The following is a 17,360-nucleotide window of genomic DNA, read 5'->3' on the forward strand; positions in this document are numbered from 1 at the left end:
ATCAGATGCAAATCTAATCCACACATGAAAAGAGCATGTATTTATACATAACCCCAATTGTAAGACTCTTTTGGGTGTCTGGATAAGACCATGTTTCTTGTCATGCAGTCCCTTTGGCTGTCCTTGAGTCTAGCGCACGCCTTGCCCCTGGTGAAGGGCTGTGCTGGGCTACTGGGCAGGCTGCATCCTTTAAACAAAAGATTTACAGAAAGGGTGCAGTTCTGACCTTCCATTTTATGGTGGTAAATCTCTACTGACTGCAACAGGAGTTTTATTTCTGCTTTACAATAGCAAAGAATGGCCCCAGTTAAATAATATTTAGAATAGAGCATTGGAATATATAGAAAGGACACATTAGAATCAAGAGCTGTGAAAACACAGGTTCAAAGTACTGTTTATATCTATATTGGAGTACAGATGTGTAACATTGCATTTCTTGTGTATGTCCCAACTCAATATCATAGAATCATAGAATAATTAGGCTTGGAAGGGACTTTAAAGACCCCTGGCATGGGCAGGGCCATCCCACTAAATCAGGCTGCCCAAAGCCCCATCCAACCTGGCCTTGAACACCTCCAGGGATGGGGCATCCACAACCTCCCTTGGCAACCTGTGCCAGTGTCTCACCACTGTCATGGTAAAGAGTATATCCCTCAAACAAATTAAAAAACTCTTGCTAAACACTCCATACAGTAAAATATATGAAACGATAATGTTGCAGTCACCTTTACTTAATTGGTACTTGTATTGATACAGTGTGTAAAATATCAGAACAGTTACAAAGTAATGATTTTTGAACAGTTAATGAGGGTTCCCAAATAAATTGGAGTGTCTCCGTCTGCTGCCTTACGTTGTGGGTGATAACTTTTCCATGGTAGAATGATCTTCAAATTTAATTCCAGGAGAAAGAAATCTGATCACAGTTTAATTTCAGTGCAAAATGCTGTCTCACAATCAGTAAAGCAATGTCAAAGAACTTTGATTTAATAGAAGCCAGGGATAACATTCCCTGTCATATGCAGAATAGAGAGATGGGAACATTTCATTTCATTGTAATAGATAGCATGTAACTTGGTTTTCAGAAAAACCTAATAAATCAATATCCCTCTATTATCTAAGTAAGATCCCATCATTAATTTTAAATGCTTTATACATTGGCAGAGTCTGAAGTGCACCTTCAGTTTAGCCACATTCAGCCAGAAGTCAATGGCAACATTTCCATTTTCATATGAGCAAGTAATCTTGATCTTGGGAAGTTAGGAGTCATTTACTGCAAAATGAAAATGAAACATGTCCAGTCTTTTATTTTATATGTAGTCATCTGTCTCTTGCATGCTGCCTCTCCTTTTAAATCTCAGTCTGTGTTGTGCAGAGGTCTTATCACTTGCCCTGCACATGCTCAGCCTTTTTGCTTCTACACACGCACATCCTCTCCAGTTTTGAATTTTAAAATGTTTTCTTAAACTCTAAAAATGACTAGTTGTTTAGAGATTGCCCGGGTATCATGCTGATTTTCAAAATGTGCTTTTCTCAAAACCAGCAGGAGTCTGGACCTCAAAAGAATTCTTTGTGAGGCTTTGCTTGCTCTCAGAAATAGCGTTATCCCTAGATGATATAAGGGCAGGTCAATATATCAGAAGGTAGAAATTCAAACTGATAGATTGTTTTAGATAAACTTTTCAGGGACATTATTCTAAGTAGAAATACACAAGTATTTAGGCTGAAGTGAGAAAGATTCTGGCACTCCAAGACATGCTTAGAAGAATCTCAGATGCATTTCCTGGCTCTAGAGAGAGATTTAGTCATACATTTAAAACAAAATGGAGTCTTTTTACTATTGCAATTAATCAAAGTGGGATTTTTTAAAAATGTGCATTTTCACTTTTAACATTGATTTCAAGTTGAATAATAGCACTTCCATGAGTTTTCTGGGAAAAAGAAGTTTCTTGAATTCTGTTATGCTTTAACTGAAGCATCACTTGTTGGCTAATGCTGAGGGTTGCAGAGATAAAGTGAGTCTGGTGCCGATTCTTAGAGAGATTGTCTATCTTGGCTCTAGCTCTGCAGTCCCTGTAGATCAGTCTGTTCTCAGACTCACCCTGTATGAAGCTACAGGTAGCTACTGCTGCTGCTGCTGCTTCTACATACCTACAAATATTGATTCTGTACCTAGGATGCTGTGTAGGTAGTAACTAGGTAACATGTATTTTACATTGAATGGTATCTCACCAAAAGATACTGAGAAAAATATCTTATTGAAGCTTCCGGTCAAATTATTAATGCAAGTAAAGTTCAGCTAGATTTTGAAAAGGGAGTAGGCTTAAGTAGCTCAAATCTTAATTTATTTTGATACCAGATTTTGTTTGGTTGGTTTAATTCGATAGGTGTATTGAGATCAAGGCAAGGCACTGGTGAAAGAGAAATTATACAGCTTTTTAATGGAACATCTTGATGGATATTTCTTACTGTGTTGTTGTTTTTTTTAATAGCTACTACAGCACCACCATGCAGTTCATGAAATTTCATACATCGCAAAGGATATCACAGACCATCGAGCATTTGGATACGTATGTGGAAAGGAGGGAAATCATAGATTTGTGGCAATAAAAACAGCCCAGGCAGTAAGTATCGGATCACTGTCATTTTCTACAGTAACTCACTAGAAAAGCCAAGTTCATAAGAAGCTGTTCAAGAGGCCAGTCAGGTATTGTTTGTGATTGTGCTAGACTTGTTACAAGTGTCTGCTTAGGTGTTCTGAAATAGCAACTTAATGAAATCAGCTTGAGAAAAGGGTAATGTATTTCACTATTTCACATTCTTCATGTTTTTTAATAATTGTTTATTGTTTTCCTTTCTAACAAAAAAAGACTGAATACAGATATGTTTGGGTTTATTCCGACACTCATTTAAATAGAAAGTGATAAATACCAAATTACTACTCTGTATATAGTCTGCTGTAATTACATTGTATGAGGAACCACTAATAAATATACCTTTATCTTCATATATGTGCCTTTTATATTCCTAGTGCCTTTTATAGTCATCATTATATTTATCATTAATTTGTAAATGTAGTTAGTTTGATAGAAATTAACCTGAACCTGGATGCTGAGGTAGAAACTAATTCTGTAGGAAGTTCACTCCAGTTGTGGAGAGATGCTACTACTGCTCCGTCAGCAGGGTAGGAGGTGTGTATTTTCCATAGAGAAACTTTGCTTCTTATTCTTGCTTCCATAGGCTGAACCTGTAATTCTGGACTTGCGAGACCTGTTTCAGCTCATCTATGAACTGAAACAAAGGGAAGAAATGGAAAAAAAGGCACAAAAGGACAAACAGTGTGAACAAGCGGTATACCAGGTACACACGTAAGCTTAGACTACTGCCAAGAAAAATATGGTTTGAATTATCCCCCAAAGTTGCTCCAAAGAATCACTTAGTATCTTCAGCATTTCTTAACAGCAAGGGGTTTGAACGGTGCTAGCTTCAAATGGACAATGATGAACCTAACAGTCATCGTGAGCTCAGAATTAGGATTAAACAGTGATGACAGCTATCACTTGGGGGATGATGAACATGTCTAGCAACTGGAAATGATCTATTTGTTTCCCATGTAGTGTTTCTCCTATATCAGGAGGAAAATTTTAATGAAGGTCAGTGTATTGTAAGGTTTTTAACAGTGTCTCATACCTCAGGGAATATTCCATATACTTCTGACTGTGTGTATTTGAACCAAATCAAATAAGGTGCAGTTTGTTAAACTTGGGTTTAATAACTTGAATAAAGTTACTTTGTACAGTAGCATGACTTTATACTCTAAAGAAAGAAAATTATATACTTACCTGCCAATTTTGCTTGTTTCTTTGCTGTCCTTTAATTTCTGAATACAGTTCTTTTATCTCTACTGTTTATGTTCTTTGCTTTTACTGCCTGTCCTCTTACTTTACTGTAGACAATTTTGGAAGAAGATGTAGAAGATCCTGTATACCAGGTAATTTCTGAAGCTGTATGGCCTTGGAGTTTCAGAAATGACTAGATAACTATTATCTTCAAATGCAGCCAAAACTTTTAACAAGATGTCTTGAAATGTACTGACATTGGTCTTCTGAAAAACTTGTCAGATTTTTACGGAAAGTAGCATATTTAGAGATTAAGCTATAACAGCACAATATTTCTGTATAGAAATATTAGTATATTTTCTAAAATGAGGCTGGTGAGTCCAGATGTTATGTTTCCAAATGAGATTTGTCATCATTTTCTAATACAAACTCTAACTGAAAAGTGAGTTACTTTGAGAATAAGAAGAGTGACATCTTGTTCTGATAGCAATAAATTGACATTTTAGTTTTGGCTTCTGTGAGGCCAGAACTTAACTCAAATGGTGAATATTTGGAAAAAAACAACAGTGGAATTGCAACACACTCCCTTGTTGGTGTTTGGGCTATGATTTAGTAATAGATAATAAATTTAAGTCTTGTTTCATCCAAGCAAAATGTCTGGGAGTAAAGATGATTATCAGAAATATGTCAGTATATTCATGTTCGATACCCTACTGAGTGTGAAGAAGAAAAAGATGTAATTTAATTCTCATGGTTTTGTGCTGAAACAAAATATATGATAGTTTTCTTTTTTTTTTTACCCCTGGAGATTTTGTGTTCTTCCACTTAGGCATGTCAGTGGGAGGCACGCTGAAAGAAACTGATTCAACCATTAGTGAATATTAAGCAGTGCTTAAGGTGCATCAAGAAAGATGATAAGAATTAGGATGTCCTAAATTACTGTTCAGCTTTTATAATGTCAGGAGTTTTACTTGGTGCTCTTCACAATAAAGCAAGAACTGGAATATGAAAAGTGTTGTGAGAAGTTTGCCATGTGGCCTGTTACGTGAGCACCAGCCTATTCTCCCAGTTTGGATTTAGCTTTTTTTTATTCATAGAGAATAAATATATGTGGAAATAATTGCTTTTATGTAAAAGAGGCAAATTTCACGTTGACTTCAGAAAATTAATATTGGGCCACAGGCAGCCTCCCTAGTGAGAAAGAATTAGGAAGTTGCTCTAATGATCATTAGAGGAGATTTAGGTCTATTCATTGCCAGTTTATGAAATATGAAACAACCTTACTCTGCGCTTTCTGACAAACTGGTTGTCCTGCTGCCAGCCTATACTTTGAACTTGTTTCTTTAATGCCTGCCTATGTTTTCACTTGGAATTCCAAATCGCCTTTTTTCCCTTCTGTTTCATCTTTGACTTTTCCTCTCTGGCGGCTGGTGTAATAGTACATTGTGTTTGAGGCTGGACACGAGCCAATCCGTGAGCCTGAAATGGAAGAAAACATTTATCAGGTATAAATTCGCTAACTTCGGTATTTTCATTGCAAAGATTGCAAGCATTTAGTAAAGTGCATTTCATACACGGTTCACTTTTATTAGTTTTCATTCATCACAAAAACGTCTGGAATTTCATTCTGACAACGTGGCATGAATAGTCTGCCTGGTCTCAGTGTGATTTTTCTGTTGTTTGTCATTTCAACTTCTGCACGTTTTATTAAACATGTCAAATTATTAAGGGTCTTAAACTTTTGAGTACACCATATAAGGTGATAAACAGTGGATGCTCTTCTTTGCTGTTTTTTGAAACTTTTTACACCTAGTCTACAAAACAGATACTGAAATCTCATGGAGAGCAGACCATCCAAGCAATTCTTAGAAAGGCGTTTCGATGGTGCTGCTCTTCTTTCTGACAAACCAAGGAAATAACTGAGGAAAATCTAAGAGCCCTTAGTGGATATTACCCAGACTAGGGAAGATATTTTCAGAGTGCATGTGTTATGTTAGAGTCCAGGCTTGCGTTCTTCACATTGACAAAAAATTGCATTGAAAGCAATATAAAATAATGTTTTGTTGTTCAGTTTATACTCGAGAGATTGGTACAGGGTGTATTAAAATATAATGTAATTCATTTTGTGTCACATACAGAGGCAAATCTGGAGATAGGAGTCTCTGTGCTGTAAGAAAACTGTGATTTGAGGAAATCATTTAGTATGGAGAGGAAGAAGATTCAAGCAGTGGTTAAGCACTTAATCTAGTTGTACTAGATGTTGGTTGCTAATAGGAAAGGCTTTTCTTGAGGGAGACAGGAGTGGGGATAGAACAAAAAAAAGGGAAAGGTATTTTTTTTTAAGTAATGAAAAAAGGTAGGAAGATAATAGAAAAAAAATGAAAGGGTAGAGTAGCTGTAAGACCAAGTAGAAAGAAGCTAAGTGGGAAAGGGAAATGCAAGTTAAACATTAGAAAACAGCCACCTTACAAATCCCATCACAAGGTCATTAAGATGAGATTCATTTAACCTGTCTCTGTTGATTGCCTGGCACACTGCCACACAGACTAGAATATGCATCTTTCTGCCTCTCTAGACCGAGACATGCAAAGCTCTCAAGGTGAGACTCTGCCTGAGGTTGAAGATTTTTCTACCACATAATGTTGAATTTTTGACGATTTTAAGGCATGTAGTCTTTTAATAAATGACTATTCTAGTTGTCAGTTTTATGCTGGAAACAAAATTATTATGACAACTACATCCAGATGAGAAATTTCTGTTTGTAGTTCACCAAAGTGCAGAGCTCTTAGTGACACTGTAGAGAAGTACCAGTGGAAGCAAGCAAAATGAGGTCATCGCTCCCAGTGTTTGGAGATCTTAGAGCAAACTCTAGTGGGTAGGGAAGAAGTAGGAACTGTGTTCTGAGGAATGGCCTAAAGAACAGGCAGACTCTTTGGGTAGTTTATTTTTCTTGAAGTGGAAATGGAAGATGATAAGCAGATAATGAAGTCATGCCTCATCTGGAGGTACTGCTGTTACCATCCTGTAAGTCACCAGAGAATTGCTTAAACCTTCATAGAAGTGTCTGGATGTGATTAAGGGTTTTTTTCCTCCCATTGTGATGCACAGAAAATAGCTGTGATACATAATATGCCATACTGTCAGTATATGCAGTCTAGCATTGTCTTTCTCTGTATTTACTTCAGGCAATACCGAGTAAAACAAATGCTGAGATTAGGGATTCATGAGTCTTTTTCTGTTATCTATTGTAATTGACAGATGCTGAAGTACTGCTCCATAGACGTGCCCAAAGCCACGAGCTTCCTAGTTCCCATGAACTTTGTGAGCAATTGGCTTGCTGTAAATCTGAGTTCCCACAGCTCAGATCTTACACTTGGATCGCTAGCAAAATTGTTTCCCTTACAAGATCTTGATGATCTTGGAACCATCCAGGCTACCGTTAGAAATTAAAGTAGAAAAGGTGCTCTTTTTTTGTGGTTGCTTGTTTGGTGGTTTTGGTTTGGTTTTTATTGTTTTCAGTTCAATGCAAATTGGTATCAACTTCTATTATTTATTACAAAGCCTTCCGCATACTATGCTTTGGTAAATGTCTGTCCAGTAACCTCATGCATTGTCACTTAAGCCTCGACAAGTCTTTCTTCTGTTGCTGCTCTGGTTTTCCAGCCAAGAGCTCCCTTGGTGGAAAAGATTCCTAAGCAGTGGCTTACTGGAGGTGGAAGATACACGTTAAAAGTGACAATATTTATTTCTTTTTAACATAGAAGAGGTCACAGTTTCCTTTTTAAACAGTTCTTCCTCTGTCTGTCACCTTTCTTTGATACATGCCCCCAAAGACTGTGTCTATCTGTTCTTTTAATGCTGTCTATGTAAGTTGCTCTAATGTGTTGGTTGTGCAGGGATTTGATTATGTACTGATCCTCTCACTTAGTGTCAGATTTCTTAATAGCATCTCTTTGCCTATCTGTTGATTTATAGCAATGAGGAGGGGATGGGATTTTGTTTAGTGGTTTTGTGTTGTGTAGGTCTCTATGGAGGAGCAAGTTCTGCTCCGTCAGGAGTTGACAAGCTGAGATGGGGGGTTCTGAGTTGTGGTGCTTGTATAGCTGGTAAGATGCGAGTACATCAAAATGGTTCACAGCCTGTCACAGAGCTGTGAACCACAAACCATTGTTTGCAGCAATAGTGCTGGTACCTCTGTTGATCTTACTCATTGAAGGAAAAACAGGAGAAACCCCTTGCAGACCACCAGTCTAAGTAGCAATGAAAAAATGTGAAGATGCATGATGGGTAAGACAATATGAAGACAGGTGCTATCGAGTTGGGAGAGAAAGTGTCTTTCAGAGAAGTTGCTCTGTTGATATTACAAGTCAGGAGCTTTTCTTTAATGTAATTATAAGCGGGAGTGAGAGGCGGGTGATGGATAGTGCAGGAAAATGCTCAATCCACAATCTGCTGTGGATGGGAGTGTGCAAACTGGGATGACTTCATGGAAAAGTTGGAAGGAGGAAGGAGAGAAAGACTGAAGGGGAAACTTTCCAGAAAGAAAAATGCACTCTGATGATAGTTTCTAAATAGTTTGTTACCAGATTTGTCCTTTTTATGAAAACTAAGCTTTCTAGGGACTTACTAAATAGACCATTCTTGGTTTCTGCCCTTACACTGTCACTTAAAGCTCTCTCTTTACAGGCTGTTATTTCCGTGAAATTGCATTATTCCACTCTTACCAGTTTCATGTATCTAATTTTATAGGTTGTTTTAATGGAAGTGGTCAGTGCATGGAGAAAACCAAGGCAAGCAAGTCATTCCCGGGATGGGAATAAAAGATCTTTTACAAAGCTTGTTGAGTTTCTGTGAGGGTTCTGTGTTCATGCCTCTGAAAGCTCTTGAAAAACTTCTCGATGTGCGCCAAGTTAAAGATGCATGGTTTCTCATGAAGACTTTGACATATAAATATAGGCAAGCGAATGTTTGAACAGAAGAGAGTTTTTGATTATTATACAGAATAAGGAATGATAGTACATCTCAATGAATAACCAACATTACTTCAGCTTCCCCTTCATCAGACCTACTTAATATCAGAACTTTAAGATAATAAGTATCTTAGAAAACAAAAAGTTAATAATTTTGCTATATTTGGAATACTATTTCTCTTATTGACCTATAAGGATTCCTTGATGTCTGAAATGGAAATGTAATCTTCTAACACTGAATGTCTTTGTTCAGTGGAGAAATAACACTGATTTACGTAGAACATTTGTGGCTGTTTAGAGCATGTTTTTGTTGTTCTTTTTGCTCTTGTCATTTACAATAGATGTTCAGTGCTTCTAGGAAGGAAAATAAATATAATCACAAATTGTAATATATAAGCCATCACTCCTTGGGCAAGCAAAGCCAGTATTACAAAGCAACTGAATTTACATGAGTAGGCTAGAAATGCCCAAGGTGTAAATCATGACTGTTGACTCAAGTAAGGACTCACTCAAAGATATTTTTAAGTGTCATCGCCTGTCTGTGCAAGGCTGTTGACTTCAGCTCCCTTGGTTGTGTCAGGCTCTGACAGGCTGGTAATTCCTTATAAAATTGCAGAATTGTAACTAAATGTCACTTAGATCAGCCCCAGGGCCCCATTACTGCAGGGTATGTTTTACGACTGTACTCAACTTAGATGATTAAGTGAATTGGAAAGAAGGAATCTAATGCCATAGGCCAAACATCTCTTTTCCTCGGATGGGTAGCTCTACTCTAGATCTCTGCCATGGAGAAAGATGACATAGTGACCAGTAGGAAGGAGATCCATGTGCACCTGGGCTTAATGTGACCAAATTTAACTGAGGATGAAAATCTCATTTCTGAACACTACTGGTCCTTGGGATTTTAAAAATTCAGATGCAAATTTTATTTCTTCAATATATTCTCCATTAACTTTACTGCTTGAATGACAAGGGAACCATCCTTGATTTCATTTGTATTAAATGACTACCCTGTACATGAATACTAGTCACTGATTTCAATTTTTCATCAAATCAGTAATGATCTTAGTTTCTATTTGCTGTTGCAGGTTCCTACCAGCCAAAAGAAGGAAGGTGTTTATGATGTGCCAAAAAGTCAACCTGTAAGTGTAAGTATCTTCCTTATTTATATGCAGTAAAGAAGATGTGTTTCTTAGCTTCTGTGACTTTTATTATTGTACATAACATTTGGTACATTCCTTGTAATGTGAATTTTATGGGTTGATTGGGTTGGTTAAGAGTAACCAGGGTTGTAATGTCACTTATATCCATCTCATTCATTACTTAATTCTCCTTTCTATCTTTTCCAACTCATTCTTATGAAAGTCACCATTTATAAATGTGTTATCTATGGTTAAGAGTCGACAATGAGCCTTCTATGTGTTAATGCATGAGTCATCATTGCCTGGATTAGAAGATTTCCTCTATTACCCACCTCTGTACAAGGATAATCACAATGACTGAACATGGGCTGCATTTTCTCCTGTGTGCTCAATCAGAGTTGTGCTTTATATATTGTGCTTTTTACAGCTTGGTTTAGTAGGACAGTGGAGGAGGCAAGGTCTGAGTAGAGTGGGGGTTGAGAGTAGTAGCATTAGGAAAAGGTGTGTCAGAACGTTGTCGGTGACCTCTGTGATGATTTTCTGTGGCTAGAACGTCTACACCTCTCAGAAGACTTGCTGGTCAATACAGTGTGCTGATAAGTAAAGATTTCATAAGGGCCTTCACCACAAATGTTACCAAAACATGGGAACTTGCATTGGAATTATTTTTCTGTCATTTCAAAAGAAAAGACCCAAACAAATTGCATCAAAATCCCACCTAACATACACCATAAAAAAAAAGCAATCATTTTTCCAATAAAACCAACTTCTATGGTAGCTTCCTAAGAGCTGTAGAGTTGTAGGGCAGATACACATCTAAGTGCCATTGGTTTAAACAGCTCTGGGAAGCTCTGAAAAGAAGTGCATCAACATTAAGCATGCAAAAAGACTTCATCTGACAAATTCCTGAGTGACAGAATCTTTGCTCTATGTATCACCTTGCTCTCCTGGTTATTATGGGCAATAATTGGCACAAGGAGATTTCCTCCCAGTATTGGTATGTATTATTTCTGTAGTGGTCTAATTGTACAAGAGGCTAAGGGTCAATACAGACTGTCAACTTAATTCTTTCTGTCCTGGCGTTGCATGAACAGTTGACTCTATTCAAGTGTAATACGATGCTATAGCCAGATGGCACCACTGCCTTCCTGTGTGTTAACATTTTGAAAAGATGAAGTGTACATCCCCAGAATGCATAAGGAATGGTAACAAGTGGTTGAGAGAAGAAGCAGAGAATCAGAGAAGTGATGCCTGAACAATAAGGCATGCATTTGTTGAAGGGTGGGTTATACTGTTTAATACAAATTTTTGCTATAAACACCTTGAGAAATTGTTCAGCTGTGTTGGTTACATGGCAAATTAGTATTTTGGAGGATTTGCCTGAGAATGGAAAAAAAAAACCAAGGATAGATCAGGAATTTCAGTCTGCTGTAAGCATGGGGGAAATGCCTGTTTTTAAGAGAGGAAAACCAGACTCTTTTTCACATAAAATTGTGCTACTTGCTCAGCTTGGGCTGAGCATGGAGACCAAGATGCCGAATAAAAAAGATAAATGCTGGATGGGGGCCTGAATTGTGACACTTCTGTGGTTTGCACAAAAAAAAAAAAAAAAACTTGCCATATTTTTTCCTTATAAGCCACTGGGATGAGGGGAGACATTGTGTTGCCTGGGGAAATCAAGTAAAATAACTTATGTTGCATAACTAATTAAGGTATTTGTGGACACAGTATAGCTGTAGATTTTTTCACTCATTTCTCACACAATTCAGTGTTACATTTTTTCTGTTGTGCATTTCCTGTGACTTTTATTATTCCTTCAGTGATGTTTCAAATTTACTCTGGGTATAGTCTGTAATTTAGGTGGTTGCAGTATGAGTGGATGTACAGTACACTTGCAATCATGTCTGCAGACACTTTGGTATTAGACTGTCCTGGTAATGACTCTGAGATACATGGCATATGGAACCTACTCTGTAATCATCATATATATTTAATCTGTCATCTCCTGAAGCTGGTTGCAGACTTTTTTTTTTCCCCTACTATTTCGTGGTTAAATTTAAAGTGACTACAGTTCTTTGTCCAAACAAGTTATATGCTTTAATTTATGAAGAAAAAGGGAAGAAAGGAAGATGAAGAAATATGTAGCTGTGATTTCGTTTCACCTTTTTATTAGTATATATTTAAAAAAAGAAAAGCAGCAATAGCTCTTAAAATGAGCAATTTAATATTCCACTGCCCATCTGATTTATTGCTTACCCTTCCACATCTGAGAATCTCTGTCATTGAGACACTTGCTATAATTTTTTTTTTCAATTTATAGCTGTCATTATTGTATAAACCTCTAAAATTCAATCTGAGGGCAAATAATCTAGCTCATCTACCTGGTTTAAACATAGAAGGACACTTTCTTTATTAGGAGGTCTTGCTTTTATTAATTTTGTAATAGATTAATAAATAGAGAAACTTTTAGCTCCTAATAGGTTTCAGGCACCATGAATTCTCTCTCCCGACAATAAGTACAACGCTTAATAAAAATGCAGTAAGTTTTGCTTGAAATCAAACAGAATTGCCTATGTTCCCTGGACAGAGGTTCATTTCCCGTCTTGGAATTGTTTTCCTCTCATGCATTCTCAGGCAAGTTATCTCTAGACTCTGCACTTAAAAGTGAGGGGCACTGAAGCCAATGGAGAGAAATAGCTGCTTTACAGGGAAATTCGTCCTGTTTGCATGAGGTGTCCCTTTGAGGTGGAAATAAATGTACATCTGGACATTATTGTTCCGTGACTGCAGAGGAACTTTAAATGACTTGCAGGTATAATAACTTCTAAATAGTTGGACTTAGGCAAGGTGAGATCTACTACAGTGTAAAAACAAAAAGCCAGAATCCCTTTTTCAAAAACTACTTTGAAACTGGGAAGCGTAATTCATACTGATTGTCAATAAGATATAGCTTCCTAAGAAACCGGAACCGTTTGGGCAAATATTTATCTGGGCATAGTGGGATCCCGTTGTGGCTGAAGGTATGAAACATCATCATGGTAGTGCCATCAAGCAGACAATGCATATGTATCAAGATAGCAGATGTACTTACACAATACCATGCCATTGTGTGAGGCCATTTGTCAGAAGATGGTGAAGTACTTGATAGTGTGACTTCTTGTGATCTCTGATATCAAGTAATGTAAATATGGTGCAAATGAGGTGGAAAGGAATGAGTCTCAGATCTCAGAATTTGAATGTACCCATTGAACTCAATTATGAGTGGTGACTGGTTGCCAAGTCGTTTCTCTGACATTGGGATGAGAAGACTACTTACTCAGTGTAATTGTTGCATTTCCCCATCTCTTTCCTACATCCCTTCCCAGCAATTCCGGCTGTCCTGTAGATTTCCTCTGCTGGGTAAGCAGCTCAACTCCAAACACATATTTTTCATGATGTCTAGTATCCTCCTAGTATCTCTGTCTTCCTTGATATCAACTCACACTTCTGGTAGTCATTTTTGTTTTCTCTCCGATCCTTCCTTAGACCAATTTTCCTATTCTCCATTCACTGAGAATAGATATCAAGCCACATAAAGAAAGCTTATCCCAAAAAAAACTGTGCTAAGTAGTACTCGCTCCACTAAAAAACTATAGTTCTATATATGAAATTAACTGTTCTAAAGAAGCAGAATGTTTTAATGAGCTCTTTTTGTCATAATTTCCCATCGTCTCCCCATTATACATCCACATCAAGTTCTACCTGTCATGATGTTTTTAGTAATATGAGTCAGACTGTAAATACCCTTCACGGAGACTGTCAGTCACATCACAATAAAACCGCTTCTCATCAAAATGTCTAAACTATCTGCTTACAATTTTATGAAGGCTTTCAAACAACTCATATTACTGCTGTATAAAGATTCAAGGCATTATAGCTTGAAAGCATTTATTAAAGCATTATAACTGATGCTTTACAATGTAGGCAGTCTTCCTAGCTAGTACCAACTTGTGCAAAATATTACACCATGTGGAATGGACAGGGAATAATTCGACTGCCCTAAGGGCAAGGCATGGGAGAAGTGGATGAAGCTGGGCTGGAAAAAACAGAAGGGATGCCTGCTCCTTCTGCCTGAAATAGGATGTTGCACTTGGGAAAGCTCAGTTTGAATTTGGGCTGGCATTATGGTGCCATTTGCAGGTCTGATTTGTTCAGAGCAGTGTGCCTGGAGTCATTTTGAAGGCATCGGAAAATCATTCCCTGTAGTAATGGCATACAAAAATGTCTAGTAATAGAGTTGTTCAGAGCAGATTTCTTGACTACTCTCGCCAGCCTCTGCAAAGTGTCTTCCTATGACACCTGGTCTGGAGAAGAGCTTTGTAACTCTGACTTTTCCCAATGTTTGCATCAGTGGCTTTACAGAAGCAGCTTGCAGACTGGTGACATTGACTTCAGCCTCCACAATCGGGCTTTCACGATCGACTTTTCAAATGTGAGAAGAGAGAGACTGACACAGTCTCTGATCACCTGTGCTGACAAAGCCACTCATTTTTATTTACCTTTGCTGAAAGAGATACCCGTGTTCAAATGCCCTGACTTTGTTATACTCAATTAAACCTCACCAACCAGGCTTAATATGACAGTATGGTACATGCATTTTTAACAAACACAGCTATAAGTTTGGAATTATATTAGTTTCTTGTGTTAATGTCTTGTAGCAGGAGTTTCTTTGATACTTTAGTGGGCTGTTGCTGGTTTTGTTTTTACTTAGAAGTGGATATACATACCAATATCGCTAGAATAGTTGTCACACTAACTATTCCAAGAAGATTTTGTGCAGCACTGAAAACACCTCTGCTTTGTGTGCTCCTCCTCTCAGCCTGCCTTTTGATTTAATATCAGTATTAACTCTGATACTACCACTGGCTTATAATGGAAGCATTTAGCACCATGCCAGAGGTAACATCTGAGCCCCGAAGGTGAAATGATGATGTCACATACATGTCTTCAAGAGTGAGACTTATCTTGTAGCAGGAGACCCTTATTATAACACCTTTTCCACACATCAGCCATTTGTTTCTGTCTGCTGTGTGGGTACTATCCCCTCTGCAACATGCCTCACCTGCCCTATGTTATTCTCCGGGCAATTGCAGCAGATGTTTCTAGGTGATCCCCAGTGATGTTGCTCATGTTGCACTGTCATGTCTTGAGATACTTGTAATCTGTGGGGTTTTACCTCCTTCCTTTGGGGTTAGAGTGTCTGGCATTCAGGTGGATCTGGCTAATGCAGGAGAGATTGGCATTAGCCGGATCCATTGGGCAGATAGCCGACACATATGTTTAATTTGGACCTTCTGCTAGGTGTGCATGTTACTCATCAAGGTCTATCATTATGTGTGATTTCATTATATTGTAAAAGGTCACTGAGATTTGACAAAGGTGTTTTTTCATTCCTTTTAGCAACATACGTGGCCCTCATATTCTTCTATTTTTTACTTTCTGCTTCTGTTTAAACCTGTGCAAAAAGCAAGTAAAAACTCTGGATAAAAGCCTTTAACTCTCACCCAGCACTAGCATAAAGAGCTATGCAGCTGATAGGTTGGACTCCATACACAACAAAAAAACACTAAAACACATGAATTTTCACTGGCAGACTCCATTGACCTTCAGCTGAGGTGCGAGGCAGGGTCTGAGACTTTGCTCAAACACCTGTGCCTCTTTTCCAAGGAGAGGAACTTGCAACCGTTAGGGATGTTTCACAGAGATCACAACCATCAGCTTGTGGCTGCTGTACTTGGTGGCACATTAGTTCCCTGGTCAAGCGCTGTAATGACTAAATCTGTCTGCATTCTTTTTTTTATTTGACTTTATATAAACTATTTCCTTTTTTTTTTCTTTTCTTCAAGCTATTTTTCTGAGGGTATTTTGTGTTTTACTCCTTAATAAAAATAGCACAGGAAGCAGAAACCAGGTTCTCCTCCCTGGTCTTTCAACATTATAGTATCTGTAACATAAAGTGTTGAAGTTCCTTCATGTGTGATACACGTGACTTATGTAGTCTTTAGCATGAATATTTTGCTCTTCCCTTTTATTTCCAGTATTCTGTTGAGTGGAATAATGTTTCATTTCAATATCTTTGCATTGCATCAGCCACATGCAATAAACTGCACATATTTGTAAAGGTTCCTAAATCTGGAGCTTGAAGACAGGGCTTGTTAGTGCGTAGTAAATGCACATAGTAAAGTGCAACAGCTTTTGTAGCTTGCATCAGCATTTTGAAAGCCTCAGTGTTTAGTTCAACAATATGCTGATATTTCTAGACTTGAAGCATTTGTTTTAAATAAGTGACTAGTGTACACCATGGTGTATATGCCACACACTCAACCCACTGCATAGGGTCCAAAGAAGAAGTCGATGAGGTGGCGATGTGGCTGAGACCTTTGTATCGGCATCCTCTGAGAATGGGAATTTTAATTATTTTGGGTGTTGTGCTGCCTGGAGGCAGCGTGGGTCTGGCTCTAAGCTAAAGTCACTCTTTTGAACTCTTGATTTATTACAGTCTGTCAGAGAAAAGTGGTAATTGAAGCGTTTTATATACCATTTCCTATAAGAGTAAATACCTAAGGTACACAGGGGATTCAGAATTGAGTTCCCTTCAAATGAAAACAAAATAATGAATGAGTAAGCATATCTTTTGATCTTATGAAGAGATCCTTAATTTAAAGGAAGCTATTGAGCAAGAGTGAAGCAATTCACTCACTCTTCAATAATCTATTATGTCAATTATCCTTAACCATCCCACCTCTTCAGCTGTGCGGGGTTGACTTAGCAGCATTTTTAACCAGCACATCCAGTGCTTCCCAATGAAAAAACAAAGGAAACTGGACAGTTTATGAATATGATGAAGCGCAAGGCTACCCTGTAGTTGAGTGCATCATACCAAAGTCAGTACTTGGGTTTATTACTGCAAATAGAAGTAAGGAGGAGAGGAATTACCTGGAGAGTGCTCCTCACAAGTAAGAGTTGGCCTATGAAACTAAAAAGAGAAACTTCAAACAGCAGGGTTCACCTGCCCCATGGGATTATGGGTGTTGAATTTGAACCCCATATAAGTGATGGATCCCCAAATGCATATGTTTTGGATAAAAATCAATCAGTGTAGTTTTATACCAGCCTGTGTTGCTGACGTGACCTGTACCACTTGGGAATGACTGTAAATGTTCACAGCAGCCTTACAACTAAAAGATTGTCCTCAGCTATACCTGTGTAAACTTGGGTCAATAGTAACACTGTGGCTGCCGTTACCTTTCTAATTGAGAAAGGTTATGGCACTTAAGGATCTTTAGCGTCTGGAGGAGGATGATTATTGCAAAAGCATTGACGGTATTTTTTTCATGTATATATTCTTCAGTGTATTGCCATTAATTAGTAAG

The 17,360-nt window shown here is 37.9% G+C and overlaps 1 protein-coding gene across 7 annotated transcripts in view; it reads left to right on the forward strand.

Annotated features, from left to right (window-relative positions):
* Positions 1–17,360, forward strand: part of DAB1 (DAB adaptor protein 1) — a 449,364-nt gene that overhangs the window by 404,677 nt on the left and 27,327 nt on the right. For 4 of the 7 annotated variants that reach the window (XM_009569159.2, XM_054073184.1, XM_054073182.1 and 1 more), the window contains 3 exons: positions 2,490–2,621; positions 3,238–3,357; positions 9,895–9,954. In XM_009569159.2, the coding sequence (XP_009567454.1) occupies positions 2,490–2,621; positions 3,238–3,357; positions 9,895–9,954 (312 nt within the window). Of the gene's footprint in view, positions 1–2,489; positions 2,622–3,237; positions 3,358–3,949; positions 3,989–5,275; positions 5,342–9,894; positions 9,955–17,360 lie in introns of all 7 variants that reach the window. The other 3 variants (XM_009569158.2, XM_054073181.1, XM_054073183.1) reach the window with 2 other exon arrangements.

The sequence above is a fragment of the Cuculus canorus genome, chromosome 8 (genome assembly GCF_017976375.1).
Source record: "Cuculus canorus isolate bCucCan1 chromosome 8, bCucCan1.pri, whole genome shotgun sequence".
Classification (NCBI taxonomy): Eukaryota; Metazoa; Chordata; class Aves; order Cuculiformes; family Cuculidae; genus Cuculus; species Cuculus canorus.